Below are 17,044 nucleotides of genomic sequence, written 5' to 3'. Positions count from 1 at the left end.
TCCTTTCAGGTTTTTTTTTTTTTTTTGTGGAACTGGAAGTTTGAACTCAGAGTTTTGTGCTTGCAAACAGGTGCTCTACCACTTGAGCCATACCTCCTATCCATTTTGCTTTGGTTATTTTGGAGATGAGATCTTGTGAACTGTTTGCCTCAAACTATAATCTTCCTGGTTTCAGCCTCCTAGATAGCTAGGATTTCAGGCATGAGCCACCAGCGCCTGGCTTGGCACCCTCTTTTTTTTTTTACTGTACCTGCAGCCACATACCTGAGGTTTTATTTCAAATTTTTGGAGACACAGGGAAGTAGTGCCTTTCAACAATCCACCATCTTGCTTCTCTGTGTGTGTCTTATATTGCTAAATTATATTCCATTGTAAGGATGCCACATATTGTTTAACCATTCATCAATTGAAGAGTATCTTGATTGCTTCCAGTTTTTGATAATTATGAATAAAGCTGCTGTAAACATGATGCATGTTTTTATGTAGACAACAGTTTTCAACTCTGGTAAACACCAAGGAATACAATTTCTGGATTGTATGGTAATGTTATGTTTAGTTTTGTAAAAACCCTAAAAATTATCTTCCAAAGTACCAATACCATTTTTCATTCCTACAATCAACGAATGAGAGTTTTTGTTGGTCTGTATCTTTGCCAGCTTTTGGTATTGTCAGTGTTTTGGATTTAAGCCATTTTAATAGGTGTGTACTGGTATCTTATTGCTATTTTAGTTTGCATTTCACAGATGACATAAAATGTGGAGCATTTTTTATATGCTTATTAGACATCCATATGTCTTCTTTAGGGTCTTATCTTTTCTGAGCTTTGACACATTTTTAATTGGATTGTTTGTTTTCTTGTTGACTTTTAAGGGTCATTTGTGTATTTTGTATTCTAGTCCTTTATCAACTGTTCCTTGCAAACATATTTTCCCAGTCTGTTTCTTGTTTTTCATTCTTTGAACAATGAGAGTTTTATTTTTATTGAAGTCCAGCTTACCAAATTTTTTCTCATACATGCTTTTGATTCTGTACCTTAAAAGTCATCACCAAACTCAAGGTCACCTAGATTTTCCTCTCTGTTATAGGAGTTTTATAGTTTTTTATTTGTACATTTACGTCTATTTGTATTCTGAGTTGATTTTTATAAATGGTCTTAAGTCTGTGTCTAGATTTTTTCTTTTGCTTATGCGTAGTTCTAGCAGTTTCTTGAAAAGACTGTCCTCTCGTTGTTTAGTTATTTTTGCTCCTTTGTCAAATCTCAGTTGAGTATATTTATGTGGGTCTATTTCTGGACTCTCTATTCTGTTCTTTTGACTTATTTGCCACTCTTCTGCTAGTAACAGTGTTTTGATTACTGTAGTTTTACAGCAAGTGTTGAAGTAAGGTATTGTGAGTCCTGTCGTGTTGGCTGTCCTAAATATTTTGCCTTTCTATGTGAAGTTTAGAGTCAGTTTGTTGATATCCACAAGATATCTTGCTGGAATTTTGATTGAGATTAAATTGATCAAGGTGGAAAGAATTGACCTTTGACAATATTAGCCTTTATATATACATGTACTTAGGTCCATTATTTAGTGCTTTGATTTTTTTTATCGGAATTTTATAGTTTTCCTCTTATGTATAGATCTTGTACATATTTTGTTACATTTATACCTAAGTCTTTTTTCCTTTGGTTGCCACTGTAAATAGTGTTACATTTTTAATATCAAATTCTACTTGTTCATTGCTGCTATATAAGAGATTGACTGTTGTATGTTAACATTATATCTTGCTACCTTTCTATAGTAGCTTATTAGTTCCAGTAGGGTTGTTTGTTTTTTTTTTTTGCTGTTGATTCTTTGCATTTTTCTACATAGACATGCATATCATTTGTTAACAGACTTATTTTTTTTCTTTTCCAAGTTGTATATCTTTTCTTATCTTATTGCAATGAATAAGACTTCCAGCACAATGTTGAATAGGAATGATGAGAAGATAAGTTCTTGTACTTGTGGCTGAATCACTCCAGTCTCTGCCTCCATAGTTACATCCCTTCCTCTTCTCTACTTGCCAGTGGATTTGGGCCCCCAAAGAATTCAGAATAACCTTATAAAAAACTTTAATTATATCTACAAAGACACTTTTTCCAAGTAAAGTAATATTCATAGGTTCTGAAGATTAGGGGATGGACTTATCTTTTGGAGTAGGGCACTGCTCTGTCTTCATCAGGTTAAGAAGGTTCTCTTCTGTCACTATTTTGTTGAATGTTTTTATCATGAAAGTGTGGATTTTTTCAGAAGTTTCATTTTTTGTATATCCCATATATTTTGATATCTTTATTTAATATCTGTTTTACTTGATATTATTAAAGCCACTTCAGCTTATATTTATCATCAGCATGATATATTTTCCCTTTAATGTATTCATATCTTTCAATTTGAAGTGTGTATAGTTGAAACCTATTTTTCTTTATCTCATAATCTCTTTTACTCATGTGTTTAATCCCATAATTTATTTTTAAAATAGTTGAATTTATTTCTGACATTTTAGTTTTATATGTCTCATGTCTTTTTGTTACTCTCTTACTGCTTTTTTTTTGCATTAGGTGAATTATTTTCTAGCATAATGTTTTAATTCTTTAAATTATTTTTAATACGATTTTAAAAGTTAGTTTCTTAGTATTGTTTCTAGGGTTTATTATATGTTATAATTGTTGGAATAAACTTCAGATTTAAACTAATTTGATTATAGTGAGAAATAGAAATATTACTTCTTCAAAACTATTCCCTCTATCATTTTTCTTTGTAGTATTGTTTTATATATATATATAACATATATATAAATAAAATGGATATATATTGCACACTCAACCTTACACTATTTTAATTTTTACTTTATATCATTTTATGTCTTTCTTTCACATCCTCACCAGCATTTGTTGTGTTTGTTTTGAAAAAAGCTTTGATTTCTTTCTCTGTGTATTGCTATTCCCAGTATATGTAAGATGGTGCTCTTAATGGTATTCCACATTTTTCAGAGGCCCTGTTTATTTTATTTTCTGTTCTTCAGATGGTATAATCTGTATTTTTGTCTTCAAGTTCACTGATTCTTTCTCCTGTCTGCTTTTTACTATAGTAAAATATTTTAACTTCAGTTACTGTACTTTGCAGTTTCAATATTTCCATTCATTTTCCCCATTATTTCTATCTCTGCTGATATTTTATGTTTGATAAGGTATTGTCATATTTTTATTTATTTCTCTAAAATTGTTCTCTTTAAAGCTTTGGACATTTTTATAATAGCTGCTTTGAGGTCTTTTTCACTATATCTGACATTTGGCTTCCCCTCAAAGGGAAATTGTTGCCCTCTTAATTTTATTGTTTGGATGACACATTCCTATTTGCATGTTGTAGTTTTTCTTAAAAATGAGACATTTTAGAAAATGTAGTGGAGTAACTCTGTATCTCAAATCCTTCTCCTTCAACAGGATGCTTGTTATTTTGTTTGATAACTTGGCTGGACTCTTTTACAGAAATCTATTTCATCCTCCAGTGTTGCTTCTCAGAGGGTTTGGGAGACACACACTCATCCTGGGATGACAGAGTTTTAGTAGGGCTGACTTTTTTCTGAGCTTTCTTTCTTTTGTTACATATCCTGCTGTTGGCTTGCACTAATTTTTGGTTGACTTGTTTGGGCTCCTTTACAGAGTTGTCTTTGAAGCTAGTCTTTGAGGTTTGTTCTGATCCCAGGAGGACTTTTTTTTCTTTTTCTCTTTCCCATTAGCTCTCTCTGATAGATTCCTACCTATGGTTTTAGCATTTTGTCTTTATGCAGCTAACACCTGTTTCTTCATTTCTTGCAAGCAAAATCTCCATTGTATCTGAGTGTGTGTTTAGACTTGAACTTTCCCAGCTTCTGTTCCAAATAAAGTTTCTTTAAGAGAGTTTTAGAGGATTCTGTTTCCTTAGCTTGCTTCTCCTGGGGAAAACCTCTGTGCCACTGCTTGGGTGTTGTAGGTGTGTGGGTTTAGTGACCTGGTTCTCTGTAAAGTGATTCCACCCAGACCCTTTCATGCTTTTCCCTGGAGGAGAGCTTATGTAACCCGGAGCCAGAGGGCATCAGTAGTTCTGGCAACTTAACTCTTGTAGTGAGCTATCATTGGCTTGGACTAGGAGCAGAGGGATAACGCTTTGTTTTCTTGGCTTCTACCTGGGGTAGAAATCCTGCATTCTGAATTGGTTGTGTGTTTCAGGTGAAGGAATGAAGAGAAGTAACAGAGTAATGAATCTAATGCCATGCACTCCTGATACTGTCACCAAAATGTAGTAGATATTCTTGAGTAAATACTTCTTTACTTACTGATGTTCAAAATAAAATTTTGAGAGACTCTACGTGTTCTGAGACCTTAAAGAAAGTAATTTTGCTAGCTAAAGTTCTTTCCCTGGAGAGAGTACTTGTGGAATTCCGCATATTGCTGTTCTGGAAGTCAGTCTCATATTCTTGAGGCACTAAATAGAGTTGATACAGTGTTTTAGAGCCACTACCTATACCCATAGTAACCATTCTGTAACTAACTGTGCCTACACTCTTTTTTTACCAGAAAGTTATTCAAAGTAGTCATGAAATATTGATTCATACTGTCATACATCACTTACTGCAATTGCAATTTAGAGCATATGTGTATAACATCTTATTTAAGTTATACTTTAAAACAACATTTATGTTAATTTTATTGTTTCTCAAAAATACAGTTTCATTATATTTTTAAATCATACACAAAAATACAGATGTATCTAAAATCAATTTTGAGCAAAACAACCTACACACAAGACTACATTGTATATATAATTCCATTAGTGTAAAGTAAAAAACCCTAGTGAAACAAATCTATGTTATCAGAATTAGAATAGTAGTAATGTTTTATTTCTGATCTATTGATGTTTACTTAGTTGTGTTCATTTTGTGAAATGTTACGGAGTTTTAAAATTATGTTCTCTGCACCTTTGTGCATGTTATATCTAAATAATAAGTTAGAAAGTTTATTAAGGGGTACATATCAGTTCTGTGTTTTCACCAAATGCAATTCAGAGTAAATTTACCATATTTTAACTTTTTATTTATTTGGTACTTAGAACTGATGAGGTTTTGATCTTCTACTTTTAAGAAGACTTGTTTCCTACCTTTATAAATGAAAAATAATTTAAAATATAAATTATGAGTATTAACAATGTCTCTATTGTATTTCCTCAAAGCATCTTAAAATATTGAAAATCTTCAGTTTTTTAAAATATTGAAATTTAGAAGTAATTTCTGAGTTGTTAAAAACACTTGCCTTTTTCCCATAATTCCAGAGAAAATTCTATATGCAAATTCAACCCTTTATATAATATATATATAAGGTCAGGGAGGTCTTTTTATCCTTTGTAATACATTTTTAAATTTTATTCTGTAGGACTATTTTGAAAGAAAGTGGGTTTGCCAGATACCTTCATTCAGCTGTTCTTATCAATGGAGCTATGCTTATTTTTGGAGGAAATACCCATAATGACACTTCCTTGAGTAACGGTGCAAAATGTTTTTCTGCCGATTTCCTGGCATATGACATAGGTATGTATCTGTTAGGATTGTACAAAGTAGGAAATAACAGAAATTTTCCATACAGAAATTCTCAAGCACATTAATTGACAGTATGTATATATGTCATTTTAGAGATTATGAATGACATTTTCTATAATTTCAACACAATAATAGTATAGAGCTAAGAGAACACAAGTGCTGAAGTGAGTTAGTAGTAGAGATAGATAATAGAGAAGTCCTTTTGAAGCTTTTTAAATATTGTATCCCTATGTGAACAGTATGGCAGTCTACTGTGTTTGTTGCTGTATTTGTTTTGATAATGGATAGATAATGGAATACTGTCAAATTATGTAAATTTACAAATAGTAGGAATGCAAACACTTTAGATATAGTAGGGATGAGCCAAACTGCACTTATATAAATGACAGCAGGTGAGGCATCAGTGGCTTATGTCTGTAATGCATGGGAGGCTGAGATAGGGAGAAACACTGTTCAAGGCCAGCCATGGCAAATAGTTTATGAGACTCCATCTCAAAAATAATCAGAGCAAAAATGGACTGGAGGTGTGGCTCCAGTGGCAGAGCGCCTGCTTTGCAAGCACAAAGTTCTGAGTTCAAACTCAAGTCCAACACACAAAAAATTAATAAAATACATCAGATATATTTACTAAGAATTAGAATCTGATAAAACTGGAGAAAGGTGTATGGAGAAAGAAATAAGATTATGAGACAAGTGGAAATCCAGAATGTACCCAGAGAACCAGAAATACATTTGTGTCATTTGCATAATTTTAATTATATAATATATAGTCATTGATTTCTGAATATTTCAATGAATGAATTCTTTGAAACACTTAATTTATTCTCCATGAAATCGTTGTAGTGAAAACAGTTCTGCTCTATGGATCATGGTCTTGATAAAACGTATCTGATATTTAAAATATATTTAGTAGAGCACCTTTTATTGATGGTGCAAATAAAGTAATATGTCAAATTCAAAGCTCATTGGAAACATTTTGACAAGTATAAATAAGGAAGACCACAGACTAACACATGTCATAAATGTAGGAAGTGTACTTTTTCTCTTAAACATCATAAATGTATATAATCTGCTTTGGTAATTTATTTTCAGTGGGAGAATATGAAGAAAATTATGACAATTACAAAGCACTTTGATTGTTGTACTATTATGTTTGTTTGAGAGGAAATTCTCAGTAATGTGTCAGAAAAGCTTGCTGAGGTAAAACATTAGAGGTTTTTGTTTCAGAAAGAAAGAGATGAAGAAAGAGATTAGATTACTAGGAGTCTAATTACTACAATTCCTTTTAAGTGCTAGGTACTATGCCAAAGGATTTATATTCAAAATCTGGAATCTCTCTATGGCTTTGTAACAAGGTGTTATGTCCCATATTTTCAGAAGATTAAGCATAAAAGAGTAACAAGAACTTGTCCAAAGTTATGCAGGTAGTAATTAGTAGATCTAGCTTTTGTGATCCCAAAACCTTGTACTCTTTCTACTTGACTGCATCATACTGATTGGCTGGGTCCACTGTATGCTCTTAACATCACATGCATTATCAGATACTTTATGTTTAGTAATGTTTATTTCTTGGTGTTGTGGATAGGTAGGAGTATACATATAAGTTTCATTTTTTCAAATAAAAATTTAAAGACTGGAGGAAGAATAGCATATTGTAAATTTTAACAGGATTTTTTCCACCTGTGCTAGTACAGATAACAAAAACATAAAGATGACCATATAGCTCAACATAGGATAAAAGCGTCATCTAGTTCAATTATTTATATGTAGTTCCCAGTAAAGTTCTCCCATATAATCTGTGTTTATCTTGTGGGTTGGCAGCATTAAATGTTGGAATATTTTCTTGAGAAGAATATTTTTCATACAAAAAAAGTGTCTTTCAAAATCATTATTGTTCTGATGGAGTTTATTTTTGTGGAAATAAATATAGATTTTGTATAAAGCTAGGAAATAAAATCTTTTTTTGAAAAAATACCATGTTGCTAATTTATCTCTTCAGTAAAGTATACCAGGACTTTCTTTTTTTTTTTTGGGCATATTTAACTGGAACACTTCTGAGGACTTAGCTGTTTACTTTGTGTTACATTATTTGTAAACAAATAGGAATATTTGTGCCAGTTCTAATTTTTCATTGCTGTAAAATGTACAGTTTTAGCCTTCTACTATAGTAAATTTCATAAAGTAATCATCGTTCTTCTTTGGGCTTATTACCTTGCCTTCACAGTTCTCACTATATTATGCATGGTAGATATAGGTGGCATATGCTGGTGATATTCATATATGGCTATATATTAGAGTCCCCTGTGAGGATTGTTGGGAAAAATATAGCAAGCCTATATAATCAGAATTTTTGAGATTAGTCACTGGGCTTCTATGCTTTCAGAAATGACTAAAGTGCAGTTGGTAATAGAGCCAGAGCTAGGGAATGGCTCTGGATTGACTATAATATATAGTACTACACATGCTAGTTCTAAATGTAGCTTGAACAATTTGAAAACCTTATTTTCTTATTATTGTCATGATATTATTACTGCTTTCAGAAAGCCACCATGATACCCATTTCAATATTAAAAAGATCTTCCTGGTAAAGGTAGTCCTCTATCAGAATTCAGATAAAATTCTGAAACAAGATGAAAAGCACCTTTTTAATTACATTTTTTTCTTCATAAAGATAATTGAAACATGAAAATGTAATTTCCTGAGTTAGATTATTTCAGAATTAAGTAAAGAGTAGGATTTGTATGAAAAATGTATCTTGTACAAAGCAGAACAGCTGAACCTTCAAATCAGATTCAATTAATAAGAGTTTTAAAAATACATTCCCTGAGCATGATAGTTTACTTATGACATTAATTTATTAGGAGGTAATTATTTAGCAACAAAATCAGTAAAAACTGAAAAATATTTCCATATTTGAAGAAGTAATATTTTAATTGGTGATGAATAATAAGATACATTATTAATTATATAATTAATAATTACATATAATACATTGTTAATTATCTATAATTAATAATATAATATGTTAATTATAATTACAGTAGAGTTACTTGACATACTTTTAATACATCACATAACTAGTTTATGAAGCATAGCATACATGATTTTGTATAGTACTAAGGAATGATATGTACATATGCATATAGAATGGATACAGTTTTATAAGGCATGTAATTTCATGGCAAAGTCATATTCATATTAAATCATCTAATTAATTTTCTGGAACACTCCAACAAAATCCTGAAAATTCCAGTTTGCTTGCTTTTCATGTTTATAATTATTTTCATTTTCTGGAGGTTGTCTTGTTAGTTTCTGTCTCTGATAATCAATATTTCTCCATGCCTTTCATTAAATTCTCCAGTCTCTTCTACAGTGAAAATGCACCACTTGCCTAGCCACTTTAAACAGAAAGTTTGTTTCTTTATAGGTCAGGAAAATCCTTAAAATTATTCACATCTTTTTCTATGAATTAGCCAACTATTGATTGTTTTGAGCTATATTGTATTCTTTATTCAAGGTATTCTTTTTTCCCCCCTCTGGTGTTATATAGAAGAAATAGCAGTTTACTCTTTTTGAAAAATAAACACCAATAAGTAAAAGAAAAAGTTACCTTTCACTTTGAGAAAAGAGAGAACGAACATTTATCTAATGTTTCCTGTATTACTTGGCACTTTGTGCATGCTTTATAAAGTAATACTTATAACACTTATAACATCTATGTTGTGTGTATTATGATATTGAGTTTATACAGGAAGACACTGTGGCTTACCACTATTAAACTGAAAGTCGTACAGGCTATAGAATGGTATATTCAGATTGTGAAGTAAAGTCTGAATTAAGTCTTTTGATTCTACCATTATGCTATGATGCTGTTTTTTCCTGATCTAACAGGAAAAAAATTGAATAGTGTTTTAGTTTGTAAGAGGGCATAAAACTTATTAGTGTAATAAGACACTCAAAAATAGTTTTATCAGTAGATTTAATCATATTTTAAGGTATATTTGAATTTTATTATGCCTGCCCTTTTCCACAAATTGAGAAAATAGTGACTTCAACATATAAAATCAAGGAGAAAGAAATGAGTAATGAACAATAAATTTCTATTTTAAGAAGTCTTCAAGAATTTTGAGAGATTGTTTTAGCTACAGAAATTGCAAAATACAGATTCTTGAGAGAAAATATGCACTGAAATGTAAAAAATTAATTAAGTAACTTATTTTGGTGATACTGGAGTTTGAATTAAGAGCCTTGATCTTGTTAGGCAGATGCTCTAGTACTTGAGGCCACTCCCCCAGCCATTTTTTGTTTTAGTTATTTTTCAGGTAGGGTCTTATATTTTTTCTGGTGCTAGTCTCAAACTGCACTCTCTCTCCTAGCTGGAGTCACAGACGTGCACTACCATTCCTGGCTTTTTGGTTGAGGTAGGTCTTGCTAACTCTCCCTGGGCTATACTTGAATCACAATCCTCTTGATCTCTACTTCATGAGTTACTGGGATTACAGCTGTGATCTATCCTTCCTACCTTTGAAAGGAGTTTTTAGAGGTCTTAATCAAACCTTTGAGTGAAGACAGGAGAAACCAGTCATGCATATAGAATAAAAAATTTCAAATAATATTAGCAAATTGAATACAGTGATGTTTCAAAAGTGTAATAAATTATGATCAAGTAGGATTTATTCTAGAAATTCAATTATGATTATCAGAATATTTATAAATATAATTTATTATACTAAGATTATTTCCTAATGCCAACAGGAAATATCATTTTATGTTAAGACGCTATAAAATTATCAGCTGCACATGGTGCTTCATGCATATAATCAGTGTACTCATGATATAGAGGCAGAAGGATTACAAATTTGAGCCCAGCCTGGGCTACAAAGGCCAGCCTGGAAACGCTTGTGAAACTCTTAGTGAAATCTTGTCTCAAAAACAAAACAAAACCCAAAACCTCTTGGAATACTGTATAATCATTCTGATTAAGATTGGGAGTCTGATATGATGACCATTTTGTCTGGCAGGGAGTAAAAAAAAAAATCCATGAATATTTATTAAATGAACACTGGCGAACAAAATCTGGAGAAAAAGCTATGGGTATGATTGAGATAGCCCAGGGGACATTGTAAACATTTAGAATGTTAAAGAAGTTTTTGACCTTGGGTAGGAGATAGATGAAACCATAGCGAAATATCAACATTTAAGGGGTAGGTATAAAAAGATTTTGACAATATTTAGAAATTTAGTTTTGTGTTTCAAAAGCATTAAAATAGTTAATAGTTTGTCTTTCTATCTGTCTTGTTTTGAATTTTGAACATACAACTTCTGTATCCTTTCTATCGTATTTCATATTTCTGTCATATTTCAGCCATTCAATTAAGACTGACTTATGAACTGGCATTTTAGTATTAATATTGAGTAGCATGAATAGCATGGAATATTAACAGAATTCTTAAGGAGTGCCCTTAAAGTATTACAGATGCATATTTTCATGGAAAACAATGAGAATTTGTACAGAAAATAGCCAGTGAATGCATTTTCTACCTGGATTATTTTATGTAGAAGTGATAAAATAAACCAATTATCCTTTATTTATTAGTATGATATCTTAACTTTTAAACTCATGGGTGTAAGAGTTTTGATGGCATAGTATGTCTGATGAAATTTGAGTTTGAGAGGCTAGTAACTAATTTCTTCCATCTTCTGTGTGTTGAGTATATGTCTTGTAAATTAAGTACCTTGTAGCATAGAGTTTCCCAGAAAGTATGTTTTACTCTAATTTTTTTACTTCTGTCTCTTTTCTGTTGGTATGGAATGATATGAATTTTTTTACTTCTGTCACTTTTCATCATGTCAGTCACTATGTAGAATTTGCTTTAATTTGTCAAGCCTTGAGCTGATTATGAAGTGATAATGACCCAAGTGCTGCAGAATTTTATTTTCTTCTTACAAGGAAACATAATTTTAGATTGTAGTCAAAGTGACTAATAATGTAAGAGATTTTATAATGTTAGAATGGAATAGACTATATGTAAGTGAATTATATTAACTTAGTGTTAATTTTTAAGACATTTGATTTGCATCTATATATGAGCCTGGCATATTTGTATTTCCCTTTCGTTATTTGGGCATAGAGGAGTTATCATATGGCCATAGCTGTCAGATGAGGAAGTGATGCTAGTGTAACAGTGGTGGATGATGAGGTATAAACTATGTGCTTATGCAGATTACTTGTGCTTTGTGGTCTTGCTCGTGTTGATCTTATATATCACTTCCATTTTATGTTCTTGTGTTCTTATTGGTGATGGAGCCAACTCATGATAGAAGACTGTCAATACATGGTCACTTGATTACCCATGGGCCCCATTCTATCATGGGTTCAACAGCATAGTAGGAATAAAGGTATATAATTTTCCATTGCAGATGGCATAGCCACTGGCATATCTGTGTAGTGTTTCTTTCCCTGGGTTTGCCATAAATTGCTCTGCTACTTTTTCTAACTGAAATCACCAATAGCTACTGTGACTACTGAGTCATGTTGCCTGTGCTACAGGACTGCTTGCCATGTAGGCTAGACCTCCAGCAGAGCTATTTTCCTGTTCTGGCATAAGTCAGAGATGACAGTTTTTGCTTTATTCTAGATTAGTATTCCAAAAGTTGAGTGTGCTTCCTTCAAAACCCAGAGAAACCTGTGATGATGGTTGATGCCTAGAGTCCTTGCATTCAGGAGGCTGAACAGGAAGGGTCACCTGAGTCTAGGAATTTAAGACCAGCCTATGTATAGCAGTTTCCTGTTCCCATCTCCCAAAAGTAGTTATGTAGAACTCAAAGAGGCATACAAGATGATCCTTCTTGCAATGGGAATTGTAAGATGCAACAATTGGTCTTTCAATTCAGATAAGATGTCTCAGAATATTTTTGACCACTGGATCTCTAAATATTTTACCAATATGGAAGATCTCTGAATCTTTGTTAAGTTTTAAATTCTACCCTTTGAAGGTCTTTTTTTATTGGTTTAAATTAATTGTGTAAAGGGGTTTCATTATGATATTTCCATGTGTATTTTCTATATATATATATATGTATATATATATATATAGTACTTTGATTAAATTCATCCCCTGTATTCCTTCTTAATCTCTTTCTCTTTCCCACTTTTTAATAGTTGTTAGTTATTTGTTATGCTATTTTCATATATATATATGTATAATATGTTTCTGACATTTTCATACATATATAATGTACTTTGATCATACTCATCTCCCATCATCCTCTCCCCCTCCTACTGGTTCCTCTCCCCCTAAATAGTCCCCCTTTTGAAGCATATATGTCTGAACAAGGCCTCCATTGCATTAGTTATTCTGGTTCATCTGGCCAATTAGCATGTCATTAATGTATTGGAACAATGTAATGTTTTTTGAGATATCCAACTGGATAAAATATATTCTATGAATGACAAAAGGAGGGAGAGTTAATATTATCCTGAGGCAAAATTGGGAAGTACACTGTCTTCTATTTTTGCATTCACTATTCCATGTGATGAAAAATTGTTTTTGATCTTCTTTTCTGATAGGATTAGCAAAGAACACATTTGGCAATTCAACAGCCCTTTTAATCTGGTCTAACAAATATGTATATCTTGTGTGATGTCAGCACTTTGCAAGTAGGCGATTTCCATCCTGCAGTTTTTGTTTAGTTTTTGGGGCCAGACTGATGATTTAAATGGAAGTTTGATTGGGTCCATTATCCTCTTATTCTTTAGGGTGATAATAATTTGTGTCACCCATTCACTCCCTGGAATGTAATATTATTTTATAACTTTTTTATTGTCTTAGGTGTAAGTTTCAAAAGCTTCTACTGTGACACACAAGGATCAAATGTGATAGGGGTTTTGCTGTTTGCCAACTATGTTTATTTCAATTATATATTCAGGGGTTGAGCCATGATCACTGGTGGATCTGTGAGAAAGTGGACCCATTTTGAGCTGGACTTTGTCCAGGATGCCATTTATTTCCTCCTCTCGATATATCCCTACTACACAGAGGTAATGATGACACTTCATATCTCCAGATGTCAGTGTCAGTTCACACCATGTTCAACAGTACGTGAAATGTTTGCATTGCTTTTTTCCCTAATACCCACTGAAATTACTATGGGTGACTTTGAGGAAGAATTTGGGGAATTAGTACCACATACACTTGCTGTGGTATTGCAGGGTCTTTCCTCCTGGGCCCCAGAATTTTAAATTTATCAGCTCTGGATTTCAGAAATGGTTCCAGTCTAGAAATCAAGCACTGAATTGTGACTTTTTGTTGTAGCACTACCATCAGTGGCTTGATTATCCATCCTTGAATTCTTCTGATAATATAAATTAGGCAGTACCCTTGTTGGCTGCTCATTTATTTTGCTTCTAAGGGTGCTGTGTTTTGTTAAATATCTCTTTACTTCTCTATTAATCAATTGTCTTGACTGATACTTTGACCTTGCTGCTCACTACAGTAATTGCCCTCTACTTGGATTGCTTTCTGATGGTTAAATGTCCCAGTTGGCCTTTATTCTATTATTTGCATCACTGAGCTCAGTTCTGTTACAGAATCCTATCACCAGCTTTGGCTGTGGAGGAGAGTCATCACATTCTTACTGAGGCTGGTCATGTTTCTTTCATCATCACATTCTTCATGTAAAACAGGAGGAACTTTCAACTACTTTAGGGAGCATATTGGCAAAATTTACTAAACATGAAGTTGTGACTTTCCTTAAACCTAGTAATTTCCCTCTTAGAAATCTTCCTAGAGAAACTCTGAAAGTGTGCTCAAAAAAATGTCTACAATAGTGACTTTATCAACATGACTGGAATTAGGAAAAATCTGAAAAAAACCTAAGTGACTTAATATTAACAGTTTAGATGATAAATATTTGACATAACCATAAAATGTAATGCTATTACATGTTTAAAATAAATAAAAATACCACAAATATCTGTAAAGCTTAGTAAGTTGTGAAATTGACATTTTTCCAAAGAAGATACCCATATGTCCAGTAAGTATAAGTTAAATCTGGAGCATCATAAATTTCGAAAAAATACAAATCCAGCCCATAACGAGACACTACTTCCCACCCAATAGGGTCACTGTTATTAAAAAGCAAAATAACAAGTGTTGGTAAGGATGTAGAGATACTGAATCTTTGTGTACTGCTAATGGGAATGTAAAATTGTATAGTCACTATGAAAAAGTCTGGTAGTTCCTCAAAAAATTAAACAGAATTATCAGAAATTCCATTTCTAGATATATTCCCAAATAAATTGAAAGTGGCAACATGGACACTTGTTTATATAGGCATTATTCAAAATAGCCCAAACATAGGAGCAATCCAAGTGTCTATAAACAAATGAATTAATAAACAAAGTGTGGCGCATATGTACAATGGGTGTTATAAGGGAAGGGATAGTCTGACACCTGCTAGAGCACCGGTGAGCCTTGTGAACCTTGATGACATGATGTTAAGGGAAATAAGTTAGAAAGGACAAATACCATATGATTTCATTCTTATGAGGTATTTAAAGTAGTCAAATTTATAGAGGCAGAAAGTCCAATGATAGTTGCCAGAAGCTAGGGGAAGGGGAGAATGGGGAGTTACTATTTAATGGGTACAGTGTTCCAGTTTTGTAAGATGAAGAAAGTTTTGGAGATGGATGGTGGTGAGTGATAGTTGTATAACAGTGAGAATGTACTTATTATCATTGAACTGTATACAGACATTCTCTGACTTATAATAGTTGGAGTTATGATTTTTAGCTCCATATATGGTAGAAATTGTATATACTGTAGAAATATTGTATATACAGTAGAAATAATACTCTGAATTTTGATCTTTTCTTGGGCTAGCTCTATGCTAGGCTGTGGCAACCAGCCACAGCTCCCAGTCAGCCACTTGATCACTGTATAGTCTACTGTGTTGCTAAGCTGGGATGTTTGACAGATTTGGTGTGTAGATGTATTTTTGACTTATATTTTCAACTTAGGTTGAGTTTGTTGGGGTATGACCCTATCATAAATCAAGGAGCATCTCTACTTAAAAATAGTTAAAATGGTAAAAACAAAACCAAACTCAATAGGTGAAACAAAATAAGCAAGTTGTAAAAAGATTAATATAATATGATGACATTTATATTAGTATACAATACATATATATGTAAGAGTAGAAACATTTGTAAGCAAACTTGGGATAATGGTTGCTTTTAAGAAGAAAGTAACAAACTTGAATTGAGGAAGGGGAATGCAGGGAATTACATTCATATCTGTAAATATTGTTTTTTTTTTAAACTACAATATGGCAAAATAATTGGGTTTGACAAGTCTTTTTTAAAAAATTTTTATTGTTTTATTATTCATATGTGCATACAATGCTTGGGTCATTTCTCCCCCCTGCCCCCACCGCCTCCCTTACTACCCACTCCACCTCCTCCCTTTCCCCCCTACCCCCTTGATACCCAGCAGAAACTATTTTGCCCTTATCTCTAATTTTGTTGAAGGGAGAGTATAAGCATAATAGTAAGGAACAAGGGTTTTTGCTAGTTGAGATAAGGATAGCTATACAGGGAGTTGACTCACATTAATTTCCTGTGCATGTGTGTTACTTTCTAGGTTAATTCTTTTTGATCTAACCTTTTCTCTAGTTCCTGGTCCCTTTTTCCTATTGGCCTCAGTTGCTTTTAAGGTATCTGCTTTAGTTTCTCTGTGTTGAGGGCAACAAATGCTAGCTAATTTTTTAGATGTCTTAACCTATCCTCACCCTTCCCTTGTGTGCTCTCGCTTTTATCATGTGCTCAAAGTCCAATCCCCTTGTTGTGTTTGCCCTTGATCTAATGTCCGCATATGAGGGAGAACATACGATTTTTGGTCTTTTGGGCCAGGCTAACCTCACTCAGAATGATGTTCTCCAATTCCATCTTGCAGTCGTACATAGGTGTTTGTAATGCCATTCTTCATAATGTTATTGTGTGTACTGAAAATTTTCATCTTTCTCTTAAAAGAGAATGGCTTATAGAATCAGAAGAAATCTTCAAAAAGCCTAGTTTTAGTTAATGCTTACTTTTTTACCCTCTCAGCTTATTTTTTTCATTTCTTAGGTTATTTTTCTGAGCATTTTTACATAGATTTTGTTTTGAGAATTAGCTTTCCCTTTCTCCTTCTGCCTAGTTTGTGTTGGATACTGGCCCAACACTTATCCTTTTGCCCTAATATATACTCAGGTTTTTGGGCCACTGCCTTTTCTGGATTCTGGAGTTCTTAAATGCCCTTGAACATTCTTCATCTTTGAAGACTTACAATAAACTTGTTTCTGAGGGTTCTGCTCTTTCATCCAGTTCTGTTAATATTCACTTTTCTTTGATTATATTGTTGTTGAGATGATATAATCAATGCATGATGCATAAATCATTGGCTGTTTA

The 17,044-nt window shown here is 32.8% G+C and overlaps 1 protein-coding gene across 3 annotated transcripts in view; it reads left to right on the top strand.

Moving 5' to 3' along the window:
• Atrnl1 (attractin like 1) overlaps positions 1 to 17,044 on the top strand; it is a 744,833-nt gene that overhangs the window by 118,802 nt on the left and 608,987 nt on the right. For 2 of the 3 annotated variants that reach the window (XR_012449625.1, XM_074078234.1), the window contains exon 10: positions 5,432 to 5,586. The exons of the other annotated variant lie outside the window; for it this stretch is intronic. Coding sequence is in view for 1 of the 2 variants with exons in the window: in XM_074078234.1 (XP_073934335.1) it covers positions 5,432 to 5,586 (155 nt within the window). In the remaining variant the exon portion in view is untranslated. The remainder of the gene's footprint in view (positions 1 to 5,431; positions 5,587 to 17,044) is intronic. 3 annotated transcript variants of the gene reach the window in all.

Source organism: Castor canadensis, chromosome 7, assembly GCF_047511655.1.
Source record: "Castor canadensis chromosome 7, mCasCan1.hap1v2, whole genome shotgun sequence".
Classification (NCBI taxonomy): domain Eukaryota; kingdom Metazoa; phylum Chordata; class Mammalia; order Rodentia; family Castoridae; genus Castor; species Castor canadensis.
This window is presented reverse-complemented; position numbering and strand designations above follow the sequence as displayed.